The 23,096-nt window shown below is 36.8% G+C and overlaps 1 protein-coding gene across 5 annotated transcripts in view; it reads left to right on the forward strand.

The window, feature by feature from the left end:
- The window catches only part of SLC4A10 (solute carrier family 4 member 10), a 166,560-nt gene that overhangs the window by 85,095 nt on the left and 58,369 nt on the right, over positions 1-23,096 (forward strand). For all 5 annotated transcript variants that reach the window (XM_031057835.1, XM_031057838.1, XM_031057842.1 and 2 more), the window contains 3 exons: positions 1,614-1,760; positions 11,221-11,359; positions 18,265-18,425. In XM_031057835.1, the coding sequence (XP_030913695.1) occupies positions 1,614-1,760; positions 11,221-11,359; positions 18,265-18,425 (447 nt within the window). The remainder of the gene's footprint in view (positions 1-1,613; positions 1,761-11,220; positions 11,360-18,264; positions 18,426-23,096) is intronic.

Here is a 23,096-nt window from a genome sequence, read left to right on the forward strand (position 1 = left end):
GGAATGTACTTAGTAACTAAATTAGAAAAGCAATCTATTTGCACCTCTGGAAATTACTGAAGTCTTAGGAATAGTAAACCTTCCTTTCAAAATGTTGTTTTTCTTTTTCTTCTGTCCAAGCAGGGGGATAAGGAAATGTAAAGTACTGCATTACTCATGTCCTTCAGTATTTTTTTAATGAATTTTTCCTTGTGTCATGCACTACTGGCTGCAATGCATTTGAAATACTCAAAAGGCAGCAGTTCTCTTTAAACCATTTCTTGAGTTAAATGTGATAAGCAAGAAGAAAGAGGTATATAATAAATAAATAAATAAATAAATAAATAAATAAATAGTTTTCAACTCGTGGGCATTGTATTAGGAAGATCTACTGACTCAACAAAAATAGTCTCTCAAAAACTGATTCCTCTGCTTTCTAGCCTCCTCTACATGGATCAGTGTTAGGGAAATAACTAGTGTGGTGTCCAGACTCTTTTCTCCAGATTTTTTAGCTCTGCCTCTGCAGAGAATTCCTGTCAGTATTGAATTTCTTTGATGTTTTGTGACACGTGCTGCCTTGCTGTGTTTTCTGCCTCCTCTGGAGTCTCCATGGGATTAGAGGTCACGTGCTACCTTAGCTTAGTGTTCTTGATATTTTTTGGATGATTGACACTGCTGAATGATTACAGCAAAGCAGCAAATATCCATGAGCTCTGTTATGTTCATTTCAAGGAGAAACTAATGTTATTTGAGATGAGTAATCTGGGCTATGTCTTTCTGCTGAGTAAATGTAGAAGACCTGCCTGTAGTGAGTCACAATTCCTTTCCCATTTGTTCTGGTTAGTGCACATTTCTGCTGTGCTCTCCCCCTTCTAAATGCTTTACTGTGCTCTGATCCTGTTAGCCCACATAGCTAAGAGACCTAAATATTTTGGGCTTGATCAGCAACATAAAATTTGTCAGGCTTGAAGGCAGCAGGCATGCAATATGTACCTTCTTATGTATTTAAAAAAATACAACAGAAGAAATGAAAGCACCCTAAGATACCAGCAATATATTTATGATGTGAGCATGTAAAGTGGTATAGGGATTTTGTACTCTTGCTTACTGAGTGTTTTATGGTTTTTTCAATTTCTTTTTTTTCCCCCTCTCTTCTTTGTTTTTTATTCAGTGAATTTCCCACAAGAATTCTGTCAAGGTTTGGCTCATAAATAGGAATGAGTTTGGTAAAGTTCTTGTACACACAAAGCAAACAGCAACTTTACCAAATGTTCAATCCAAAGAGATCCATGTGTCTCTTTATGTTACTGTTTTGGAAGACATTTAACAGAACACCTGTCTGGCTTTAATGAAAGTTCAAATATAAAGATGCAAATTTGAAGGAAAAAAAAATCTGGCACTGCATCACTAGGACTTCAGTACTGGAATTGCTTCCTGTATCAAGGGGTTGTGTATCTGTGATGCTTAATCATCATTACTCAAGTCAGTACTGTTATGACTATTAACATTAGAATAATCAATATTATATAACTTCAAAATTATCACAAGAATGATACCATTAATGCTATTAAGGATATTTATATTGTTGTTATAACATAGTTCCTTTCTCAAAGACACCTTTTTTTTACCTGTAGGCCATCGAACATTGTTCATTGGGGTTCATGTGCCACTGGGTGGAAGAAAAAGTCACCGACGCCATCGGCACCGCGGGCATAAACACAGAAAGAGAGACAGAGAGCGGGACTCAGGATTAGAAGATGGGAGAGAATCTCCTCCTTTTGGTAAGACAAATTTTATTTTTGGATAGGTCTTTGTGTAATAAATGTCAGCGTGATTGTGCATAATCTGTCCTATTATCACTTGGACGTGATTAGCAGCAGGGTTTTGGAGAATCCAGCAGAGCCTCTGCTGGTGATTGGTTCCTTTGAACAAATCCACTGAGGGGCAGCAGCCAGTGGCAGTCAGTACATGAGAAAGCTCAGTGGTTTCCAGCACTGAAGGAGAGCTGTGGGAGCTGTTCCTAAGTGTTGTCACAGAGACAGACTGCAGCCACCACTGAGGGGGGAAGTGCTTTATGGCACCAGCTGCCCTCAGGGTAGGTGCTGGAGTATCTGCCCCTAAAATGTAACATAGAGGAGCTGTGGTCCTTTACAATTAGTTTTGTAATAATGTTGATGTTAGTAAAGCTGCAGTGTTTTATCAGATTCAAATGATGATCTAGGTTGTGTTTACCTTTTTCCTAACACTGTAAATGTGCCATCGTAACATGGATCTGCTAACTGTGGACTTGAGGCAAAAGCAGGGAAAAATACCTTTCAGTAAACAAACCTGATATGAAACTCCTAAAATTCTCAAAATTTTAAGTTAGAAAACATTACAGAGAAGAAGGTAGTCATTAATAAATTAGTCAAGCTTTGTCTCAAAACATGAGACTATTACATGTTGTTCAAAAATAAAAAGTGCATGTGATGAATGTCCAAGGCTATGGAAAGTGTTTAAAATATAATGGAAGCATGTGTAGAAAACAATCTGCTAGTGTGTTTTTAAATCATTAGGGAAATGCACCAGTGTATTTTCAGGGTACAGAATAGTAATTATAAGACTGTCTTTTAATCAGAAGTTTGTCTTATGTATGGGGAAAGCTTTTGAGCAAGTATTTGTAAGTGGTGATGGTTAGAGCTTGAAATTCTCAAATCTTGCACAATGGTTTATTATACTGAGAGTAAAACAAAGTCAAGACTTTTTCAAACTTAGCAGATACAAGTTATGTTTTGAAGACTGAACAGTGAAGAAAAAATTGGCTGTGGTGGTTCTGTCTGGAATGGATTTCAAATGTACAAAGACCCAATACTATATTGAAACCAGTTTCTTGGAAAAAAACAAAGTTCATAAATTATTAAAACAGTTTTCAAAAAGAATATGCATATATACATATAAAGTCAGATTAAAAAGAAACAATTGAAAGTTACATTAGCCAAGAAGTGAGATATCTTGAACTATGAAACAGTGTCTTCTGTTGAGTCATCTGGTTTTATTTAAGTGCCAGTATGTGACACATTCTGGCTGAGAACTTAGCTCTGTTCTTTCAACTTCTGGAGACCTAGGCTTGTGTCCTTCTTAATGTCAAAAGTAAAAAAAAAAAAAAAGGAGAAATTAACTGGCTGAATCTGTTCTTAATAGTCTTTGACATTTGTGCATGCAATAAAATGCAATGTTCAACATAATTCTGTGTTAGATAAATCAACCTATGTTCAAAGGATCTCTGAGGGTGAAATAGCAGTAATATGAAAAAAGATAGTCTTGAAGTGGATTTGTAGCATGATGGTCACTGCACTCATCCTCTAGTGTACCTCAAGAAATGAGTAGAGATCTGCAGTTTTTAAAGTCACAATTTCGCTTTTAAAGGTATTATAGTTACCAGTTCAAGGGTGTGTGTAAGTGGTGTCACTTGACAGACAAGTTACAGGCCAGAAACATGGAAATCTTTTCTGGATTCAGACTGCTGAAGATATTATGCAAAGTGCTTGGTTGATAAGAATTCAAAGAATCCAAAGATAGAACCAGAAATCAGGAAACATCTAGTCTTTTCATCCTGAATAATTATCTGAATAGTAAATTTTGAGGATTTTCCTCTTTGTCTGTCTGACTCCTGGAAGTTGGGCCAGTGAAACAGATTTTGAGCTTTGACATTGGTCCATCCAGGAGAAATGTGGCATTCTATAGACAAGAGTGAAAGGGATTTGCATAATCAAGGCAAGTCTGAAAATGCTACAGTGATGTGAGATTAAGCACATGCAGAACAGGCAGACAAAATAATAAAGAGATTACTAGTAGTCAATATACACCTCCTTCTTTCACCATGGTTTTTCCTTACAGGAGTTTCAGACAACTTGCTGTGCTGCCTGGGGCAAAGCATTGCCTTTAGAGAGAATATAGGCATGATTTTTCTATGCTTTATTTGCACAGAGGGAGCAACAGATACTTCCCACACTAAATCTGAACCTACTAAACCTCTATAAGCTTTTTAGCTGTTCTTCCCCATGACGGCAAATTTCTAACAGTAACCAGAAGTGAAGGAAGCTCAAAGGAAGACAATACACTTCCTTTTTTAGATGTGTAACTCAATATGAGGGACTGTATTAACTGAGAGAGTAGATCCAAACTAGTCCCTTAATTTATAAATCATTCTCATTTAATTGAGCAAGCAGAAATGCTTAGCTCCATCTTTCTATTGACACCTTTTAATGCTTTTCTGCCAAATAGTAGAAGGCTGTATGCTTGGGAACTGTGAAGGAGGAGGGGAAAGAAAAAAACATTTTGATGAGCAGGTGCAAGAAGAAAAGATGGAGAAAATAAGCACTGTGAGACCAACTGATGGAAAACAGTGCTTTGAAGTAGCTCAGAAAAATACATAAGGATTTTTATGATACAAGAGAATAAATTAGCAATGTTTTGAAGCAGTGAAGTATGAAAGGAGATGTAATAAAAGCAAAAGATCCAACTACTGAATAATAGAGGTTCTGGAACAAGTAAAGACCTGAAATACTCAGACATGAAGTGCTCCACAGTGCTCAGTTAACCCAGCATGGGATAAAGCATTATTTTCTGTCATAATCTATAACTGTATAATTTATAACTTTTTCTGTGCAGTACCATCATGTGCAGCCCTTGCTCTGCTGTTACTGCTGCAGGAGCTGTGCAGTGCACCTTGTGCTGTGGGATTCTCTGGGCCCCATGCAGAGTCACAGGTGTCACCTGGTTCCTGTCCAGTAAAAACCAATCCCTTTAAGTGTTTTCTGTGTATCAGCGTGGGTAGAAAACACCTCTAGTCAGTGCAGTGACAATAGGGGGAAGCTTCCTGGTAATTCCTTTGAATCCTGGCTGGGAAAGCTGTACCAGCTATTTTCTGGGAAGGTTTCTGCAGAGAATAGATTTTTTAGAACATTCTGACATTGGCTCATTAGCTTTTTTTAAAATTTCCTACTGTCATTTTTAAAAAAATAACCCAAGTGTTCTCAGTGTACAGATTCAGAGATAACTCCAGATAAGACAAATAATACGCAGGATATATACTTAGTGGGATGAAAGAGAGTCCTGTCATTTAGGGGCACAGATCAGTTACTCAGGTTTGGGGTTTGTTTTCTGTAAAAGCTGTTTCCATTTTGCAATAATGATGTGCCTGTAATGGCACAATTTACAGATTTGATGGTTTGCACCTTGGGAGAATTTTTTGGGTAGTAAAAATTGTAAGCTAAGTGATTTCAGTGGTCTAGGTTTTCACCATCTTGTCTCTTAAGTTTCTTCTTTTTGAAGAGAAGGAGAAATTCAGTGCATTTATTCACTCTAGTTAAAAATGCAGTAGTGCTGTTTGTTTTCCTGGAGAGGTTCACTGTTCTCAGCTGAAATGCTGCTGTTGTAATTAAGGCCCCAGTTTCATTTCTGCCTTAAGCTCCCCTTCTCCACAGTTTTCCTTGTGGTGTAAAGTATTGCAACTGCTTGGGAATTAAATTAGGAATTGATGCAAATTAAAACTTATCTGGTAAAAAAAAAAGGCTCTTTCTAGCCTGGGGCATCTCCTTGGTGCTGCTTGTGAGGGCAGTGAGTGCCAGCCCCTGTGAGCTGCAGGGCCACGAGGCTCCATCAGTGCCGTGGGTCGTGGTGGCACTGAAAGCCTGGTGCAGATTTCCCTTTGGCTGGTGGGGTTGCAGTTGCTTGTGTGCATGTGGATTTTAGTGACAGTTTTCTGTGCCTTTTTTGATGTTTGTTGTTTGCCTGTAGCCAGTGAAACAGCTTTTTGGTACTCAACAGTTAAAGATATTTAATAGCTGTTTTAAAATTGAGGAATAGGAAGACTTTGGCTCTGAACAGGGTGTCTTTAAGGACAGGTTTTGTTAAAGTGAACACGGCTGTAGGAGCTGGGGTTTGATTACAGCCTCATGTGTGTCCTGTATGAGTAGACACTGTTGAAGCTTGTGGAAGGTATGGTTTGTTCTTTTAAGAAATCTGGATTTAGTAATCCCTAGTTTTAAAGAGGCTTAAATTTGTAATTCATGATATTGGATGTGGCAAGACAAGCGGAGCAGCTCTGGAGGTGAGCCTGGCACAGGACTGCACACACAGCTCAGGAAAGGCTCTGAAGTCAATGCAGGCAAAAAAAAGTGAGTTGCCAAGTGGGGCTTCTTTTGGTTAGTCGAAGGACCTGAAGAAAGTAAATCCAAAAGACTCATCTGCTCATATTTGGTACCTAAACTCAAGTGCTGAAGGGCTATTAGTGGGGTAAATTTAGTTGTTTGTAAAGACTATGGCTGTTAAGAGAATTCACCTACTCTTAACTATGGGCTTGTATGAGGAACAATGAACTCAGAAATTTGAATCTCTGGGCAGCTGTGGCACAGATTGCTGCAAATCTGGATTAAAATAATGTATCATAACTGCAGTTTTAAGAATCTAGCGAAAAAAGAGGATAATTAAAGCTTGGGAATTGTCCATATTGTCAGATCCAAAAGATATGATTATTTGCCATAGCCCTGGGTTGATGGAAATCATGTCAAGAAAATGCTGGGATAGTTCCCTGAAGCAGATTGTACCTGCAGGGATAAAGTGCCAGATCATAAACAAAGGAATACTTTTTCCCAACCCAACATGTGATTTCTAAGGTCTGTGAAGAGACTTTCAGAAGTGTCCTGTATGGCTGTTTCCTGTTTTATGTAAGCTTTAGTGATGCAAATTTACTTTAAACTTTTACAGAGTTTTCTAATTAGTAAAATTGAATTTATGATCCTTACCTGTACTGATCGTTGAGCTAAGGGCAAGGTCCAATCTGCAAAGGAAGGAGGGGGTTAGGGGAGAGTCCCCATCCACCACTTCTGTGGTGAGTGCAAGCAGGAGGATGATGAATGTTTGTGTCTGAAATCATCCTTTCTTTTCTCTGCTCCTGTGAATTTCCCGTACCATTTCCCCTTGGCTTGTGAGGGATTGTTATTAATGTCAACTGTGTTATACTTGTTAATCCCAGTCTCTGTTTGTCCTGTGCAGTGAGTAATAAAAAAATAGTTTGCATATTTAATATTATTTTAATGTGGATGTACAAGAGCACAAAACATGGATTAAATCTTGTATATGTTGCTTACTATCTTATGTGAATTTCTGTAATGAAAGTTTTATTTTAATCGTTATCATGTTTTCTAATGTGGAAAATGTAATCTCTTACTTGTTCATCTGCTGACCCCAGTAAGAAGTATTTGCCTGCTAATTCTACCCTTTAATGCAGGTTTGACAGGCTGAGAAATACAGGGAGTGTTACTAGACATAAATTTTTTCACTCTTTCTAGAGTTTATCAAGAACAGAGGACAGAATTTAGATACATTTTCTATGTACTGAAAGCTGTATTTCTGCTTGTGACATCACCTGGTGGATTGTGTGCAGTTCTGCCTGATGGCAGGGAGGTTTGTCCCAGTGAAACCCTGGCACCCACTGAGGTGTTGTGGATTACTCTGACTGGTGTAGTGGAACAGAATATTTGCTGGGCTGAATTTATGTGAAGGGACTGAGAGTGATCCTCCTTTGTTACCCCAGACCAAGTCTTGATTTTACCTTACTCCCTTAGGCAAGAGGGAGCAGACCTGACCCAGAGCTGTGGTTGCATTTGGGGATGTTCTAAATGGTGGAAATGCCAGTTATGATTCCTTTCTATTTGTGTTTTGCAAGGTGGGAAGGTGCTGTGGGACGCTGTTTGCCACTACCTGCACTCAGCGCTGTTCCAGAGAGCAGCTCCTTGTTTCTCTCTGGGACTTAGGTTTTTAGAATTCTGGCTTTCAAATCTGCTCTTTTGGTATGTCTGTGCCCACATCTTGCCTTGTACAGGCATCATAATATAGATCAGTATATCAGGTTAATTTGTTTTATGGTTGATGCCTGTACAAGGTGTCATAATATAGATCAGTATATCAGGTTACTGCAGGGTCACTCCCTTTCTGCAGCACTGAGTCCCACTTTGGATTTGTGTGTACAACAATAGCTTAACCACCAGGTCTTAATTTTTACCCTTTTATTAGGTCAGTGGAATTAGCCAGATTTTTAAATGTGAATACTCATTTGCATGCATGCAATGAATTTGAGGGAGTTTGGATGCAAGTGCTGCATGAATGAAATGAGCGCAAGCCCAGAGAAACCGAGGGATACAACAGAGGGGCTGGTGGAGCCACAGCAATCACAAAGCTGCTTCAGTTTTCCTGACTGAGACTGCTCATTAGCCAAGTAGGAGTGCTTGTTGATGGTACCCCAGCTCCTGTTGTGCACTAGGCTTTCTACCCAGTTCTAGCTGGTCATGGAGGATTTCCTGAATTGGTCATGAACAAGTTACTTGGAAGACTCATCAGCTGCTTATTGTGAAACTTTAAGTTCATGTTGCTTCTGATAACTCTGATATAAAACAATTACAGTGATAGAAATACTACTGTAACTGATTAGTTTCACTCATTAATTTTTTTTAAAGAGTAATCTAGATTGTTCTCATTACTTTTTAGAAATAGCAATAATAGTATGAAGGATTTTTTTTTATGCTGGCTGCGCTACTTGAAGTAGGGATAGACAAAAATAATATTCAAGCCAATTTCTGTTTGCCTAGACTGCAGAAAACATTGTGTCCTAGTTTGCAAATATTTTGCTTCTGCACTGAGGATTAAGTTATCACAGTTTGACAGTCAGTAATTGAAGTATTCTTCCATACTGATTTTGAATCACATATTACTAATTTTCTATATTACATATTAATGGCATATTTGGTATTTATTACTCCTATGAATATGAGCCAAATCTATCTGGCATTGCTCATGAACAGTCCTGTTAATTCAGTTTTATAAGTGGAACCAACAGATCTGTTGTTTTTATTATAATTTTCCTATTGGTTATGTCTTTTAGGGTTTTGTCCTTGAAATAAAATCATTGTATCATAAGGCAAATGATAACTTTTTTTCAGTTTCAGCTTGTTGTCTGAAAATGATGCTGTGACTTGCAGGTTTCAAATATCAATAGAAATCACAGCAGTAAAGAAAGACAGAATCTAGCAGCTTTTTTAAACTGCTTTGTTAACAAGGAAGAAGATAATTTAGTGCATATTTCGTCATTTCTATAAATGCGGTGCTCAGGGGTGTGGTTTGGTGGTGGACTTGGCAGTGCTTGGTGCCCATGATGTTGGATGTCTCCGAAAGATTCTGATTCACTGTTGTCACTCAAGTAGCTTGTTACACAGAAGACCCAGTAAGAGCAAATTACTGCAGTGAGGTGATTCCTTGTTACTGCTCACCTGACTTCAAGAGGTTTCTGATCCTCTGTTTTCCTCCCACGCCGAAAGCATGTACTTGCATGAGGATCATGACTGTCACAGAGCTGCAGCTCTGCTGTGCAACACTGCTCATTTATTACTTAACAGTAGCAGTTGCTGTAAATCAGTTCTGGTACTGATTTTATCAACAGTACAGGATGTTCCTGGCAATGCTTATTCTCAGATTCTAGCTGCAGTCCAGCTCTCTACCAAAGTAGCTTGTTTTCCATGTTCTGTTACTAGTCATATGCACTAATCTGTTGTAAATTCATATCTCACTGAATTTTGTCCTTCTGGAAATTAGTTTTAGGAAGTTGCACACTTCTTAACTAGAATATACTTTCTTGTCTCTGATTTAAAGAAAAAAGTGAACATTTTTAAAGGAAAAAAAGAGGACTGAACAGTAAGAGAGATGAGAAAGCAAAGAAAGGGTAAAGTGGAAGAGTTTCTTGCTGTTCTTCAGTGATTCACCAAAAGTAATTCCTTTAGCTGTACCCCTTGCAGTTCCATCCTCTGGTTCTTTGTAGTACCCGAGTCCAAACATCTCTTCCTTCTCCCCTGTATTTCTCCTTGGGTTTAATTTCCTTGCTTTGTGAAGGAGTAAATAGGCTTTACTGCACTAGATCTTTACACTCTGTTAAAGCAAATAGACTTCAGGTGAAAACTGTCATGTATTGTTTCTGTTTCCTTGCTATAGGAAGTTTAGTACTGGTATCAAAAAGGTATCTCTATTGCTGAATTTAATTTTCTGTGTCAGTGCCCCATTTAATTTGTTTGGATCAGAGCTGTGTTTTCTCTTTAATTAGCATTCTATGGGTGTTATAATCTCATTTTTTTCCAATATTCAAAGAGCGTTAGGACCCTGTGCAGTGATGCTCTTTGCTCTTAGATGGAACACCGTAGCTTGTCTTACAAATATGTTATAGAACTGAACTTCATTTAGACAATGTTCAGGGAACCACTGAGCTGTTCTGCTGGATAATCAGTTTTTCAGTTGACTAGCAGCTTGGCCTCTCTCAGCTCTCACAAAGGACTTTTGGTTCCTTTCAGAAATCTAAAATACATTAGCAGAAAAAGCAGCCATGTATTGCTAGAGAGGCTGCACTTCATCAGAGTTTGTTCATTTGAGATTTGCATTTAAATAAGCAAATAGGATATAGGATTTTTTTAATACAGCACTTGAGCTATGAACATTGAATATACATGTACTTTAAGATGCCTTGTGAATTTTTTGAGTGAAAAAAACAATAGTATGTCTTCAAAAATATATTTAGCCATCTGCACTGAAAGGTTATGAAGAAAATTAATCAGTAACAGTATTGAAAGGCAGGAAGAATAAAATGAGGAAGCTGGGACAGATTAAGAAGTTGTGTATCTCAAGGAGCCTAACCAAGTAGAAAGAGTTAACAAAGGGGCCAGGGTCAAGTCTGCAATTGTATATTCACATTAGGCAGGTTTCATTTGGTTTATTTCTCCTACAGCAAAGATTTCACATTTAGTATTCTATCTTTATGACCTGAGCTAGATCTGCAGATGTAGACTTATGAAGTGGTAAAGTAGATTTTCCTAACACTGGAGTAAAAGTCTTTTATCAGCTTTATTCAGCTTTATCTGTGCTGCTTTCTGTATTTTTTTTTTCTGGGAGATACCATTCCAGCTTCCAATACACCCTGTTTCTAGATATCAGGTTGTATCTTTGGAGGAGTTTTTTGAAAAGTGGACTTGACAACTACAGTAAATGAAGAGGTCTCAGTCTGAATGTGTTTGTGTGTAATTGAATGTTCTTACAGCAGAAATGTAATTTTTTTTGTGTGGCAGTAAGTGATATGCATGAAAACAGCTGGATAATCTCATAACATTTGTTTTCTCAGGGCAAGAAAACTGGTGTTTTGGACTTGATATTTTTGTTTTTCTCCAGATACCCCATCACAAAGGGTGCAGTTTATTCTTGGAACAGAAGATGATGATGAGGAACACATTCCTCATGATCTCTTCACTGAGCTTGATGAGATCTGTTGGCGTGAAGGAGAGGATGCAGAGTGGAGAGAGACAGCAAGGTGAGCATTTTCATAACTTAAAAATTATCTGTAGGTATTGGTTGCTGGTGTATTGAGGAATGATTTCAAAGCTCTGGCAAGCTCAGGGACAGATTTTGGATATAAAGCTTAAATAAAACCATAATTTTAATACTTAGTCTGCTGGTATTACAAGAGCATTCATAGTTTCCCAGAGCCAAATATTTTCATTTGGATTTATGACTATAAGTCAAAGTGAACACTGATGGAAAAAAAAAAGTAAATATACCATATACATTAATTAATTGGGTCAGTTCATATTTTATCTTCTAATTTAAAGAATCTTTCAAACTTCATATTTTGTTGGAATACTCAAGAAAGTGATAAGGGAACCATTATAAAAAGATTGAAGCAAGGAATGAGATTAGTTTTGGAGCAATAGAACTTTTACATATTCTAAGTCTTCATAAACAGCATGAGTATTCAGTGTTGGATTATTTTATTTCTGCAAAATTAGTGGGAAAGACTTTTAGATTGCATTTCTACTGTGAAAAAAAATACTGGTACTGAACTTTCAATTGTGTATTTTTTAACTTAAGCATTTAAATGGGAGATAATTTGCTTAGTTTCATTAAGAATTTACATTTTACATCAATCTTTATTTTTCATCTTGAAACCTTAGTTCTTCCTCTCCCTCTCAGTTGTTGATGGTGTTCCTCAATGGTGCCCAAAAGTCTGTGTAATAGATATATATTTGGTAGAATACAAATTGCAGAATTTCTGGAAGGATTTTGTGAGTAACTGTGTATGTGGGCTGTCTGACATGAACATGGCTAGTAGTTTTCTTTCTAGTTTTACTGCAAATTTCTGCTTTCCCAGAGGGCCAAAAAATTGTCTATGACCTTCCCTTCCATTATCTGTTTATAGGCAGCCCAGACAGATGCTAAATATAGATTTTTATGTGTAGAAAATTCTCATATGGGGATTGTGCTGCAAAAGGAAGGCAGTAATGTTCCTAAATAATCTTATTAATATTCAGAGAGAGAAAATCTAATCAAGGTAATCATCTGCAATGTTCTCATACTGATTAGGAATACATAAAACTTCTCTAGGAGGGGTATCAACTTCTGTTGAAATTAAAAAGTAAAAATCACTGTATGTTACATTATTTTTAAGCAGGGAAATAGCAACTTCTTTAGTTCAACTTAAAAAAAAATCCCTTGGCAAATTATTAAAGAATTGTGTTTCTGAAAATTATAACAATTTCTGTCAGCAAGTGGTTCTGATGAAGATAAAATTCAACAGGAGTAGGTGAAATAAATTTCTGTTTCAGTTGTTCTGTTTATATGTACAGCCTTCTCAATTTTTGTTTGTGAAATGAAGAATTAAAAATGCTTAATAGAAACGAGATTCTTGAAAAAAGGCAGGACAAAACCAGCCAATAAAACTACATTTTTGGAGCTCACAAAATACAAGAGTGACATAATACAAGAGTGACATAATAGGTGATAGTAAAATTTTCATTAATTTAGCAGTAAGATAGATAGAAAAGAAGAGTGGGGCCGCTGTGTGGAAAGAACTGGCCAAGATAAATGGTCTTTTCCAGTTTGGATCCCCAGATTTCAGACTGCATTTGGCATGGGGTGACTGGTTAGAAAACGAGGAGATGGCAAGGAAGTTACCAAATTCAAAATGAAGATAAGACTCAAAGTGCTTCTCTGTGCAAATAAGAGGGTGCAATAATTTCCATCCCAGAAAGGTAAAAGAACATGTATTTAATGGGTAGGGCAATTCCTGTCTCTCTGAGTCTGTCAGGTGTGCTGTGCTAATCCAAACACAGCAATACTATTAAAGGAAGGATAAAAATGGTTGGGGCAAACAGAGCCTTTATAGTCCAATTTCAGAGCCATACAATGCTTGAAGGAAAGAAAAATTATAGACTTGGAGATAAGTGGAAAATTGGATAAAATGCAATACAATGGTATGTCATGTCAGACTAAGTTAATAATGCTCTTTAATCAGGTAATTGGTTTTTGTTTTTCTGACAAAGGAAAAACAGTGAATCTAAATTTTTCAAAGTAAAGCATTTGATATGGTGATAGGGCAGTGGGAATGTATTACTTAAACTGCATTCTAATGTAAAAATTGTATTAGCAGGTCAGGAACTATTTGAAGAGGTGCAGCAGGCCATGCTGAGAGATTATACTATTAGTGTGAAAGGTAGTGACAGCTAACTTCTGAAGAATGAGGCTTAGTAAATAGATTTATTATTGAATTAAAAATGGGATTATAATAAGGAAACTTGCTGATAATAAGAAATTAGGAGGTATTACTCCTCTAGAAATAGATAAAGGTATCATACACAAAGAACCAAGTGGCTTTGAGTAGAGTAATAGAAATGGGATGGTGTTTAATATGCAAGATCATGTGCTTAGAAACTAATACAGCAGGTCACTTTAAATACCTGTGGTTGATTCAGGACTTCAAAATTACTGATATGACTAAAAGCATGATATGGAGAAGATACAGCCTGAACTTGTTGCTGTTCCAGGGTTATTGTATGTTTTTCATCTGTGTGCAAAATGTCACTTGGAAATATTTGTAAATCTTACTGTTTGGCTTTGGATGTAGTTTCAGGTAGAGATTAATTACATTTAATGAGAGTGGTAGCACTAAGTGGATATGCATTCATTTCACCAAGCTCTGCACTTGGTGCACCTGGACTGAAGTGTTGGATTGGCTCTGAAGTACATCTGTATCTTGGTATTTTCAGTTTGATTGAAAGTGCACTGGACTTTTCTGTTCCAGGATCTGATTTAGACTGTCCCATCCATGGAATTAGTTAGTGAGCAGTATGGAATGAATAGCTTGGTTATGTTGATATAGGGATAATTTTTTTTTTCTCCATCAATTGATTTCAAGCCAGAAGAAACACATACCTTTTAAAATCAATAGTCATTCTTACAATGTTTGTATGTGGCCCAGCTGTACAGCTGTGCATTCTCTATGGAGGTGATGCATAGTTTCTGCTCTGGAAAAAAAAATTCTTGTAAGTTTGTGGAGAAACGTGCTGAAGTGTAACAGTTGGATTTATTTTATACACCCAAATAGTGTAGCTGCAAGTTGCAGGTGTTGGGAAAACAATTCATGTGTCATGGGTGGAAAGTGATACCTGATTTGTACCAAGTTTTACCCAGACTTCTGGGACTCATCTGCTAGTATCAACCAAAACTATCTGGAGAAAATCACTATCTTTATGGAGCAGAAGAAATTATGTAGTAAGGAAGAAAATAGAAAGAGCCTTTGAACCAGGAGGAAAGTGCTTAAGCTTAAATTTCAATGCACAGTTAGGAAAATAAACTCATATCCATAGTTTAGAAAGTAAATTGTTAATAGTGACTAGAAAATGGATAGGTTAGGGAAAGTTAGGAAGTATAATGCATTTTGCCTGGATCAAAACTTTCTTCCAAAGAAAGTGGGTCACAAGAAACATGTTTCTCACTGCTGCTTTGTTCCTGACATGCTTGTATTCTTTGGTTGGTTTTCAAATCAGTGTGGGCAGGCACAAGCTCATGTGGAAATTCATACAGATTGAAATATTACATTAAAACCATTAACTGTTGAGTGGGTTGTGAGTACATTCTCCATCTCTCTGCTGCAGACATACCACACTACAAAAGAGATAAAATACAGTCACCCACTTCATATTCTGCAGAAAATGCAGTAACTGTGTCTAAAATGAAGCTTGTGTGCTCTTTTATTGGTGCCTGAGAAAGTGATGAAGATGGTGTTAGAAGCTAGGACATGTGCATAAAGTGTGTGTACCCACCCTAGCCTGAGTTATATTTTCCCTGTAGTAACATGTCTTGCTGAAATTCTTGTTGGCATATTTTTTCTAGCAAGCACTCTATCAGAGGAACTAAACTGTGTTATCAATAGACATGTGCCAGTCCGTAGCAGTAAAAGAAAGCTGTAAGGATGAAAGTGCTCTTCCATACAATCAGACACAACAGATAGCTCCAGATATGTTCCAGTCAGAGGGGATGTGTGTGACATCAGCTCAGTAGGGGCCGATGGAGTTTCCCAAGAAACTAAGAAAGGCTTTTGTCTGTCAATCATACCAATTTAAGGGGTTAAATTGCAAAAGTAAATATATTTAAATTTGTCTTTGAGACACTAAAAGGAGTACTGAATTGGCCAACTGGGATCTATGCCTGAGTTTGTATTTCAAAGCCATTTCTGTCATGGAGCCTTGCTCATGAATTCAGAGGATTGATCAAATGGTATTATGATTTTTAAAACTACTGAACACTTAGAATTGAAAGACTCTGCATAAGATTAGAGTTGTTTTATGTTTACTGCTACTGTTTCTCATTTGATATGTTAAATAAGGATTATCTGACATAACAGGAATATTTCTGAAAAGACAAAAGGTGATAAACAGTATCATGATGTTCCCTTGATGAAATTAGTAAACTTATGATATGCTTATTAAAATCAGAATAGAAATTTATTCCAAAAGTAGAATGCTCTCAGCTGGACATGATTTAATTCCATGTCCTGGCTTGTTGGCTCATTGAGTAACAATATATGATAATGTGTTTAAACACCTAAGTTTCAGCAATAGTAGGAAATGGGGTGCAACCCATACAATTCCAGTTCATGGAAATGCAGAGGATCACAATGGCAAGTAAAATTATTTGAGCAATAGTTTCCTATGGATTTTTATGCACCAATGCCTAAGCTTTAATGTCTGACACTGTAAAATCTAATTAAAGCTGTTTTCATGATTTAGACTTCTCTGTGTCCCTAGTATGTTACAAGCTGTGATAATAAGCCTGCCTCTGTCCAGTCACCTTTCTTAGACTTTTAAGAACATGCTTGTCTCTTATTGCTCTTTTAAAATCTATTTACAACTGCTCAGTAGATTTAAATTAGGAAATGTCAAGGATAGACTGCAGCAGCATAATCAGATAAGCAATGTTGAAGACTGACTTACATGAACAAAAGGTAATGACAGTATGAGGTTTCTGATGATATTTTGTCAAACTCTGTGCTTGGATCATTGTTTTTAGAATATATGGAGCATGGTTTTAAATTTTTTTTCTGGATCAGCATAAAAGATATAACAAGCTAAGCACAGAAATAATAAGATATATAATAACATTGATAATAATTCATAATAACATAAATAATTAAGTATACTCAAGCATAAAGATCTTATAAAGCTCCTAGATTAGAAAACATACACAAAAATGGAGGTATGAGAAGAGAAAAATGTAGGTATTTTGCAGAGTCTTGGGAGACAATGATTTAAACAGGACAATAAGTGCACCGTATTTGTGATGCTGTGGATACAAATAGGTACCGCACATTTTTCAGCTTGGAAACACGAGTGCCATGAGTAAGATAGGAGCAGCCTCTTCTTAGGGAGTTCAAGTGTGAGTGCAAAATGAAAAAAAAATTAAGAACTATTTTTTCGTCTCACATGCTTCTTCCCCGAGTTGTTGTACGCCTCCCTTTAAAAGTATAGCTTTGAATTTGATAGGGAGAAGTGTGTTAAATCGTGTTTGGTGTCCCTTTGGACATGGTTTTGGAAATTTATTTGGAAAATCTCATTTGCATATGCAAATTCAATTTCATGGTTTGGCTTTGTGGACGCAAATTTTTGTGCTGTGTCCTCCTTGCTGCTTCTCTGGAGGAATACAAAGGTGAAGGGGATGGGCTGGGAAGAGAAAACAGAATAGAGCAAAGGGAGGGGGGAACAGGTCTGATGAAGAGGAAAGAGTTCTCATGGGCAAAGACAAAGTACACAAACTGGCCAGTTTCCTCACAGAGGAAATGGAACAAAAATGTTTAGATACAGTGAAGAGAAGAGGGCTACACAGAGGAGACTGGAGATTTTGAAGGACCCAAGGAGTTGAGGCAAATTGTCTCGATAAATAACGAGAGAATGATTTGAAGGCAGCTGGGACTGTTCCATCAGGATGGGAGCAGGTATGCTGATGATGAGCGAGTCAGTAAAATGATGGCTGCTTGCAGGATGGCAGCAAAAGGGGAAGAACTTGGTACACAAGGACTGAAAGGAGAAAAGTCTAAAATGTGGGTACATGGGTACACTTGGGTATTTTACACATAGGAGCAGAGCTGGATGTGTGGCCCAGGAACAAAAGAGGACAGCTGTGATAGCTGCTTTGCTGGGCTCTGAGGCTTGGTGAAACTGGAAATTCCTCAGCCTTAAAGGTCTTCAGGCTTTACATTTATCTGCTGCCTGGAAATGTGTGAGGATGCTGCCCAGGTGTGAGGCTCTGCTTGGCTTCTCTGCTGCCATGTCCGTGTAAAACAGCTGAGAGCTGTAGAGTCAAGCAGTACAGGCTTGTGCTGTGTCTGCAGCTGTTCAGATCTTGCTAGGCTGGCAGGTTGCAGGGCTTCACACAGCAACACCCCTGTGTGACTTCTCAGATGTTTGTTTGTTTAATATTCTTTTAACATTGTAAGTGCAATATTTATCAGTAGAGAATTCAGTCTCAAGCAAGTTCATCTGGCTGGATGGTAACAAAAGGCTTGAGATCCTTTCATACCAGTTTCTTATATCCTTTTACATTTTTGAGGTTTCTCCAGACTCCTTTTCATACAACTTGTTATTCTGTCACAGAAATATCATTGTAGGCCAAAGAATTAGTCAAAGTTCTTGTAGAGTACAAAGATAATTGCTTAATATATTTATCTCTTCATCTCTGTGGTCAGAACTTAACCTCAAAAATGATATAATGCAGCATTATTAAAGAAGTAGGCAATGGAAGTTTCTCATATTTCCTAAAAAGGAAGAATTAAGTGGAATCTAAAGACATGCTTAACGTCTTTGTTTGTACTTTCAGCATTCATAGAAATAATTAATTTTTCATTTCTTATGCACAGTGGAGTTATAAAATTGATTGTTTGTATAGGTGGTTGAAGTTTGAAGAAGATGTAGAGGATGGTGGAGAGAGGTGGAGCAAGCCCTATGTTGCCACACTGTCACTTCATAGCTTGTTTGAGCTGAGGAGCTGCATCCTGAATGGCACAGTTCTTTTGGACATGAGAGCTAACTCCATAGAAGAAATTGCAGGTATGTATCGATGTTTCATTTATTGGTTATAAAAATTACCTAATAAAAACGAAATGCTTACCAAGAAAGTTGTTGCATAATAATCAGTTCCGTTTAGAAACTTCTCGGAAGTGTTTTTCTCAATTTACTAGAAAAGAAACTCATGTCTGGCACAGTTAATAAATATTCTATTTATATTTTTTATGTGGAATCTGTTGCTTTAAGAATCAATTTTTGAATAAAGAAGAGAATTAAAATGGAAGAAAGAGGATAGTTTGGTTAGATTTAATTAGAGCTGGCATGTTCTCTGCTCCTGCCATGCTGCCTCAAGTGAATGAGGCGTGTGTTAACTTTCACAAACTTAATCTACTACTATGCTCATTGTAGGCAATCTAGTTTAAAAAAACCCCAAAACATAGGGAAGTATGTATTGCAATTAAGTTACATGAAAACAGATATGTCTCTGTGTTGAGAATGAAATCAGGAGTAATGATAGAGTGTATGTTTTTAAAAGAAATTTTAGGTACATTAACTTAAGATAAAGTTGAGTGCATGTTTTTCCAATAGAAGTTAATTTGGTAGTTGCAGTTCTAGAGCTTGTGTGAGCTTCTGAGCAAGACAGAACATAATGGATGAGTCTTCTCTCCCAAAAGTGAGATTGAGACTAAATGCCATTTTCTGCTTTCTTGGTGTTTTCCTCAAAGACTGTAACTAGTCTAGGAAATATACAAAGGACAAAGCAATAACATTTTCTAACGCTCAAGATTATAAAGAAAACTGCTTTGTGAATGATATATAAATCTATGTAAGTCCCATATAAAATTAATTTTACTTATTTTAATTGTAGGAGAGATATTGTTTGGTGGGCTGTATTTAACAGTGGAATTAACGTTGGCTCAGATTGTGGTAGCTGCTTTTTGTATTTACTTTTCCCAAATTGTTTATGTCAAACTGATGCAAGATATTATTAATATAAATCTGCAGAAATTTGTGTGGGTTTCTACTCTGTGCTGAGATCCGATTCTTCCATGACTCATAGTCTGAATTAGATCTTCAAAATTTGTCGTCATAAAAGATAAGCATGAAGAATAAAAAGCAGCTCATTTGAAAGAACAAAGGTGTCGATCAGTATGTTGCTCTATTATTTATTTATACATAATTAAGGAGTACTTTGGTCAGGTGCTTAACGTTCTTGCATCATTTTTTTGCTTAAATAGTACACTGGGTTTTTCAATCTTGAGCTTTACATTCTTAATCCAGAAATCACTCAACTTAGTCTATAATCAGCTAAGAAAGCCCTTCCAGAATTGTTTCTTTTAGTAGGTAAAAAAAGTAAGGATGAATGCAAAAAAACCCCAACTTCAGGGAATATCCTTTTTTTCCCTGTTTTTGAAAGATACAGTATATTTTCCAATATAGTGGGACCCCAATTAATTGCTGATTATAATCTCAACCTTAGTTGTAGTGATTTTGTTTCAGTTAAGGTGGCCAAGGATTTGAGCATTTGTAATGCTAATGTTGAAACTCACCACAGATGTAAGTTGTTCTTCAGCAGAGAATTTGGGGAGTTACCCTCACGCTATTTAAGTCAGCCCTAGTTGTGGCTTATCCTGGTTTGTTGATTAGGAAAACCTGTTCTGAGAAGAGGCTTTAGGATGACTTTCATTAAATGGAATGTACCATTTTCATTTAAAAAGTGTCTGTTGTTGTGGCAGATTTGAATGCATTTTATTTGTTGTATTATTTGCTTGAAGTGATAGGCATCCCTTTCTGATAAGGTGACCTGACACATGATAAGGTTGGCATGAGTTGTGCTTGGTCTTAGAGAGAAGATTATATTTTTCCTCCTTTGCAGATTCAATAAGCAATGAACTATTCTTTTTTAAAAAAGCTTTGCAGCAGGTGCTTCAGGCAAGTGAATAATTCTGTAAATTACTCGCATTCTGTCAGGTTTCTTTGAAGAGATTTTTTTTCTGTTTTCTCCAGAAATAAAGTCGCTACTCTGGTTGCTTTTCTCTGTTGTTATTATTTGTGCAATTATTTTCTCTGTTATTTTTATTTTCTTTGTTAATATTATTTGCAGCAATGCTATTTAACTTTTCTTCATTCAAGTCCCTTTGTGATTTGTTACTTTACTGCTATGTGTGTAATTCCTGGTCTCCAGTGATTTGACAATGTTACCGAGCGTGTGGCACACAGTAGGCAGCACTGCAAGAGGGAAAGACTGATAGTAGTGGTAATAAGCACGCCACCAGGGCCTGTGTGCTGGGTATCTTAGAAATGTGACAATTCCAAATAATATGACAGGGAGCTCTTTTTACTTAAAAGTGACTACTGGACCTGAAGATTTGGCAGGACTGGTACCTCTCAATGTGGTTTTTTTGCATCATGGAAGTGATACCACACTCAGGAAATCCTTTATTGTCTGTTCCAGTCAGTTGCTACTCCCTGTTAGTAGTTAGAATCCTGCTTATCTTGTGCTGTAGAAGGCAAATGCTCTTTTCACCAGGAACTGTTATGTATTCCATTTGTATCTGACAGTCCTGACACTTTAGAATTTGAAGAAATGACTGCTTTCTCCTGTTGGCTTCAATTTGTTTTTCAATATTCAGCTCTTACTATTTGGCTTGCCAGTCATGCTCATGCCAGGCTTGTCCAGCAGTCCTGGTGATCACTTTTGGTTTTGTCTCCCTGTTACTGTGTATGCCACCTTTAGGAGAGTTTGTGAAAACAGGTTATGCCCTGCAGCTTAAGGGGTACTCCTGAATTAAATTTGATTCTTATGCTTCTCATTCATAGTTTAATGTTTTGGTTTTTTAATGCAATCTATTGATAATTTTACTGCATTGCTATAATGCATCATCTTTTGAGAACAAATACGTTATTTGTGCACATGTACTTTCCTCTTGCCTTTGTTAGCAAGAAATGTGTGCTGTGTATTTATTGGTGATGTCTTGCTATCTGGGCTATATTCCAATATCAAATTACATTGCTATTAATGCAGAGCCAGCCTTCATGTCCTTGAAAGAGATGTACTTAAACTGTATTGCTAAATTGAGACTAAGAATTCCTATTTGTTTTAGTCAAGGCTTTTAATCTATAAACACTTATTCACTAATGCATTAAACTCTTAGCACTTAGCCCTTGAGAATTTCTATTATTAAAGTCTGTATTTTAAAACATTAATGGGCTTGTGGTAAAATGCACAGATGAAAGCCACCTTTTGTAGTGTTTGCATGGTTTCCAGAACCATGTATTTTGTATTTTATCTCTAGAAGCAATGACAGTTCTGCATAAAAATATTTTGGTACTGTTTATGTGGTGAAAATTTCAAAATCATCCTTTATTCCAGCACGTCCATTCTCTAGTAGGTCTTTCTCATTCCAGCTGTCATATTTAAAAATTACTTCATCTACAAGATTGTATATTTCTTTGGACAGGCACACAATTCTCCTTGTTGCAAAAGAGTTTATTCATACCTATGATGCTGAATTCACAGACAGTATCTTATTATAATAGAGACTTCTGAGATGAATTTCCAACACTGTCATCATACATCAGAACAGCATGTTTGTTCCTGAATTTCTCAAATTGCTCTTAATTTTTGTAAGATGGATTTTGCTTCTCTTGCAAAGAGCTCAGTTCCTCTGCTGAACTTTATCCTGTTTAAAAATGCATTTTTTATTACACATATTTTGGGGGAGTTATTACTGTTTCTAATATGTGATGTTATTTTTTTATATGTCTTTGCAGTGACTCCTGTATCAGTAAGTTAGCACTCCATGCACAAGGAATTCCTCTGAACATTATGTAGTAATATTTTATCGATCACTTCTGTATAGAACATATGCTAAAAGGAAGTCTGAAAAATCTATGTAATCAAAACAGTTTATTTTGGAACTTGTCTCTTGAGGATGTATTTGCCAGAATCTGGCAGTACCATTAGAGAGCAGCTTCACTGTGTTGTTCAAGTTGGCAGATGAAAATGTTCTCTTTTGATATTTTCATTTAGTTCCTTTGAAACCATGTAGATTCTCAGATTACCATCTGGTTTTTTGATTATAACCACTGAATGAACCCAAAAGGTTCCTCTATTTAACATATGATGCCATTTTCTGTTGTTTGGTTCAAAAACTATTCAGTCCAGCCTTTAATGGCAATACTTTCTTTACAGCATGAGCCACAGAACTTGCACATTCTTGTAGTTGTGCAGAGTGTTCTGTGAACAAATGTCAAACCTTGTCAAATACAAACTGTGGCCTCACAGTGGAGCTTTGGTGACTTGCACATATTTGAAATATTCCCATTTATTTTAAATGGTTTAATTATCATAATGGTTTCTTTTTAAAATTAAGTTTGAAATCTACCCTTCCCTTCCAATCCCAAGATCTATTTTTTCCCAAGCAGTCTTTTGTATGTTCCTCACGATTGAATTTTCAATCTGTGTAACAGCTTAATCTTGTGATTGAGGTCACCAGACTCTGTGCTCAGGAACTCAGGGCATTTCATCCCAAGTGTGCAATTTTATTGATTTCGTTAATATCATGTTAAGCTTTGAATCTGAACAAGTCTTCTTTTACTGTTGTTTGCTTTAAGCTATATTACTCCATAATAACCACGTATTTTAACTGGCTCAAGTTGAGGTTTTATTTCACTGGAGCCTTTTGTTTCATCTGCGGCACTCACACTGTG

This window comes from Geospiza fortis, unplaced genomic scaffold, assembly GCF_000277835.1.
Source record: "Geospiza fortis unplaced genomic scaffold, GeoFor_1.0 scaffold112, whole genome shotgun sequence".
In the NCBI taxonomy this organism is placed as follows: domain Eukaryota; kingdom Metazoa; phylum Chordata; class Aves; order Passeriformes; family Thraupidae; genus Geospiza; species Geospiza fortis.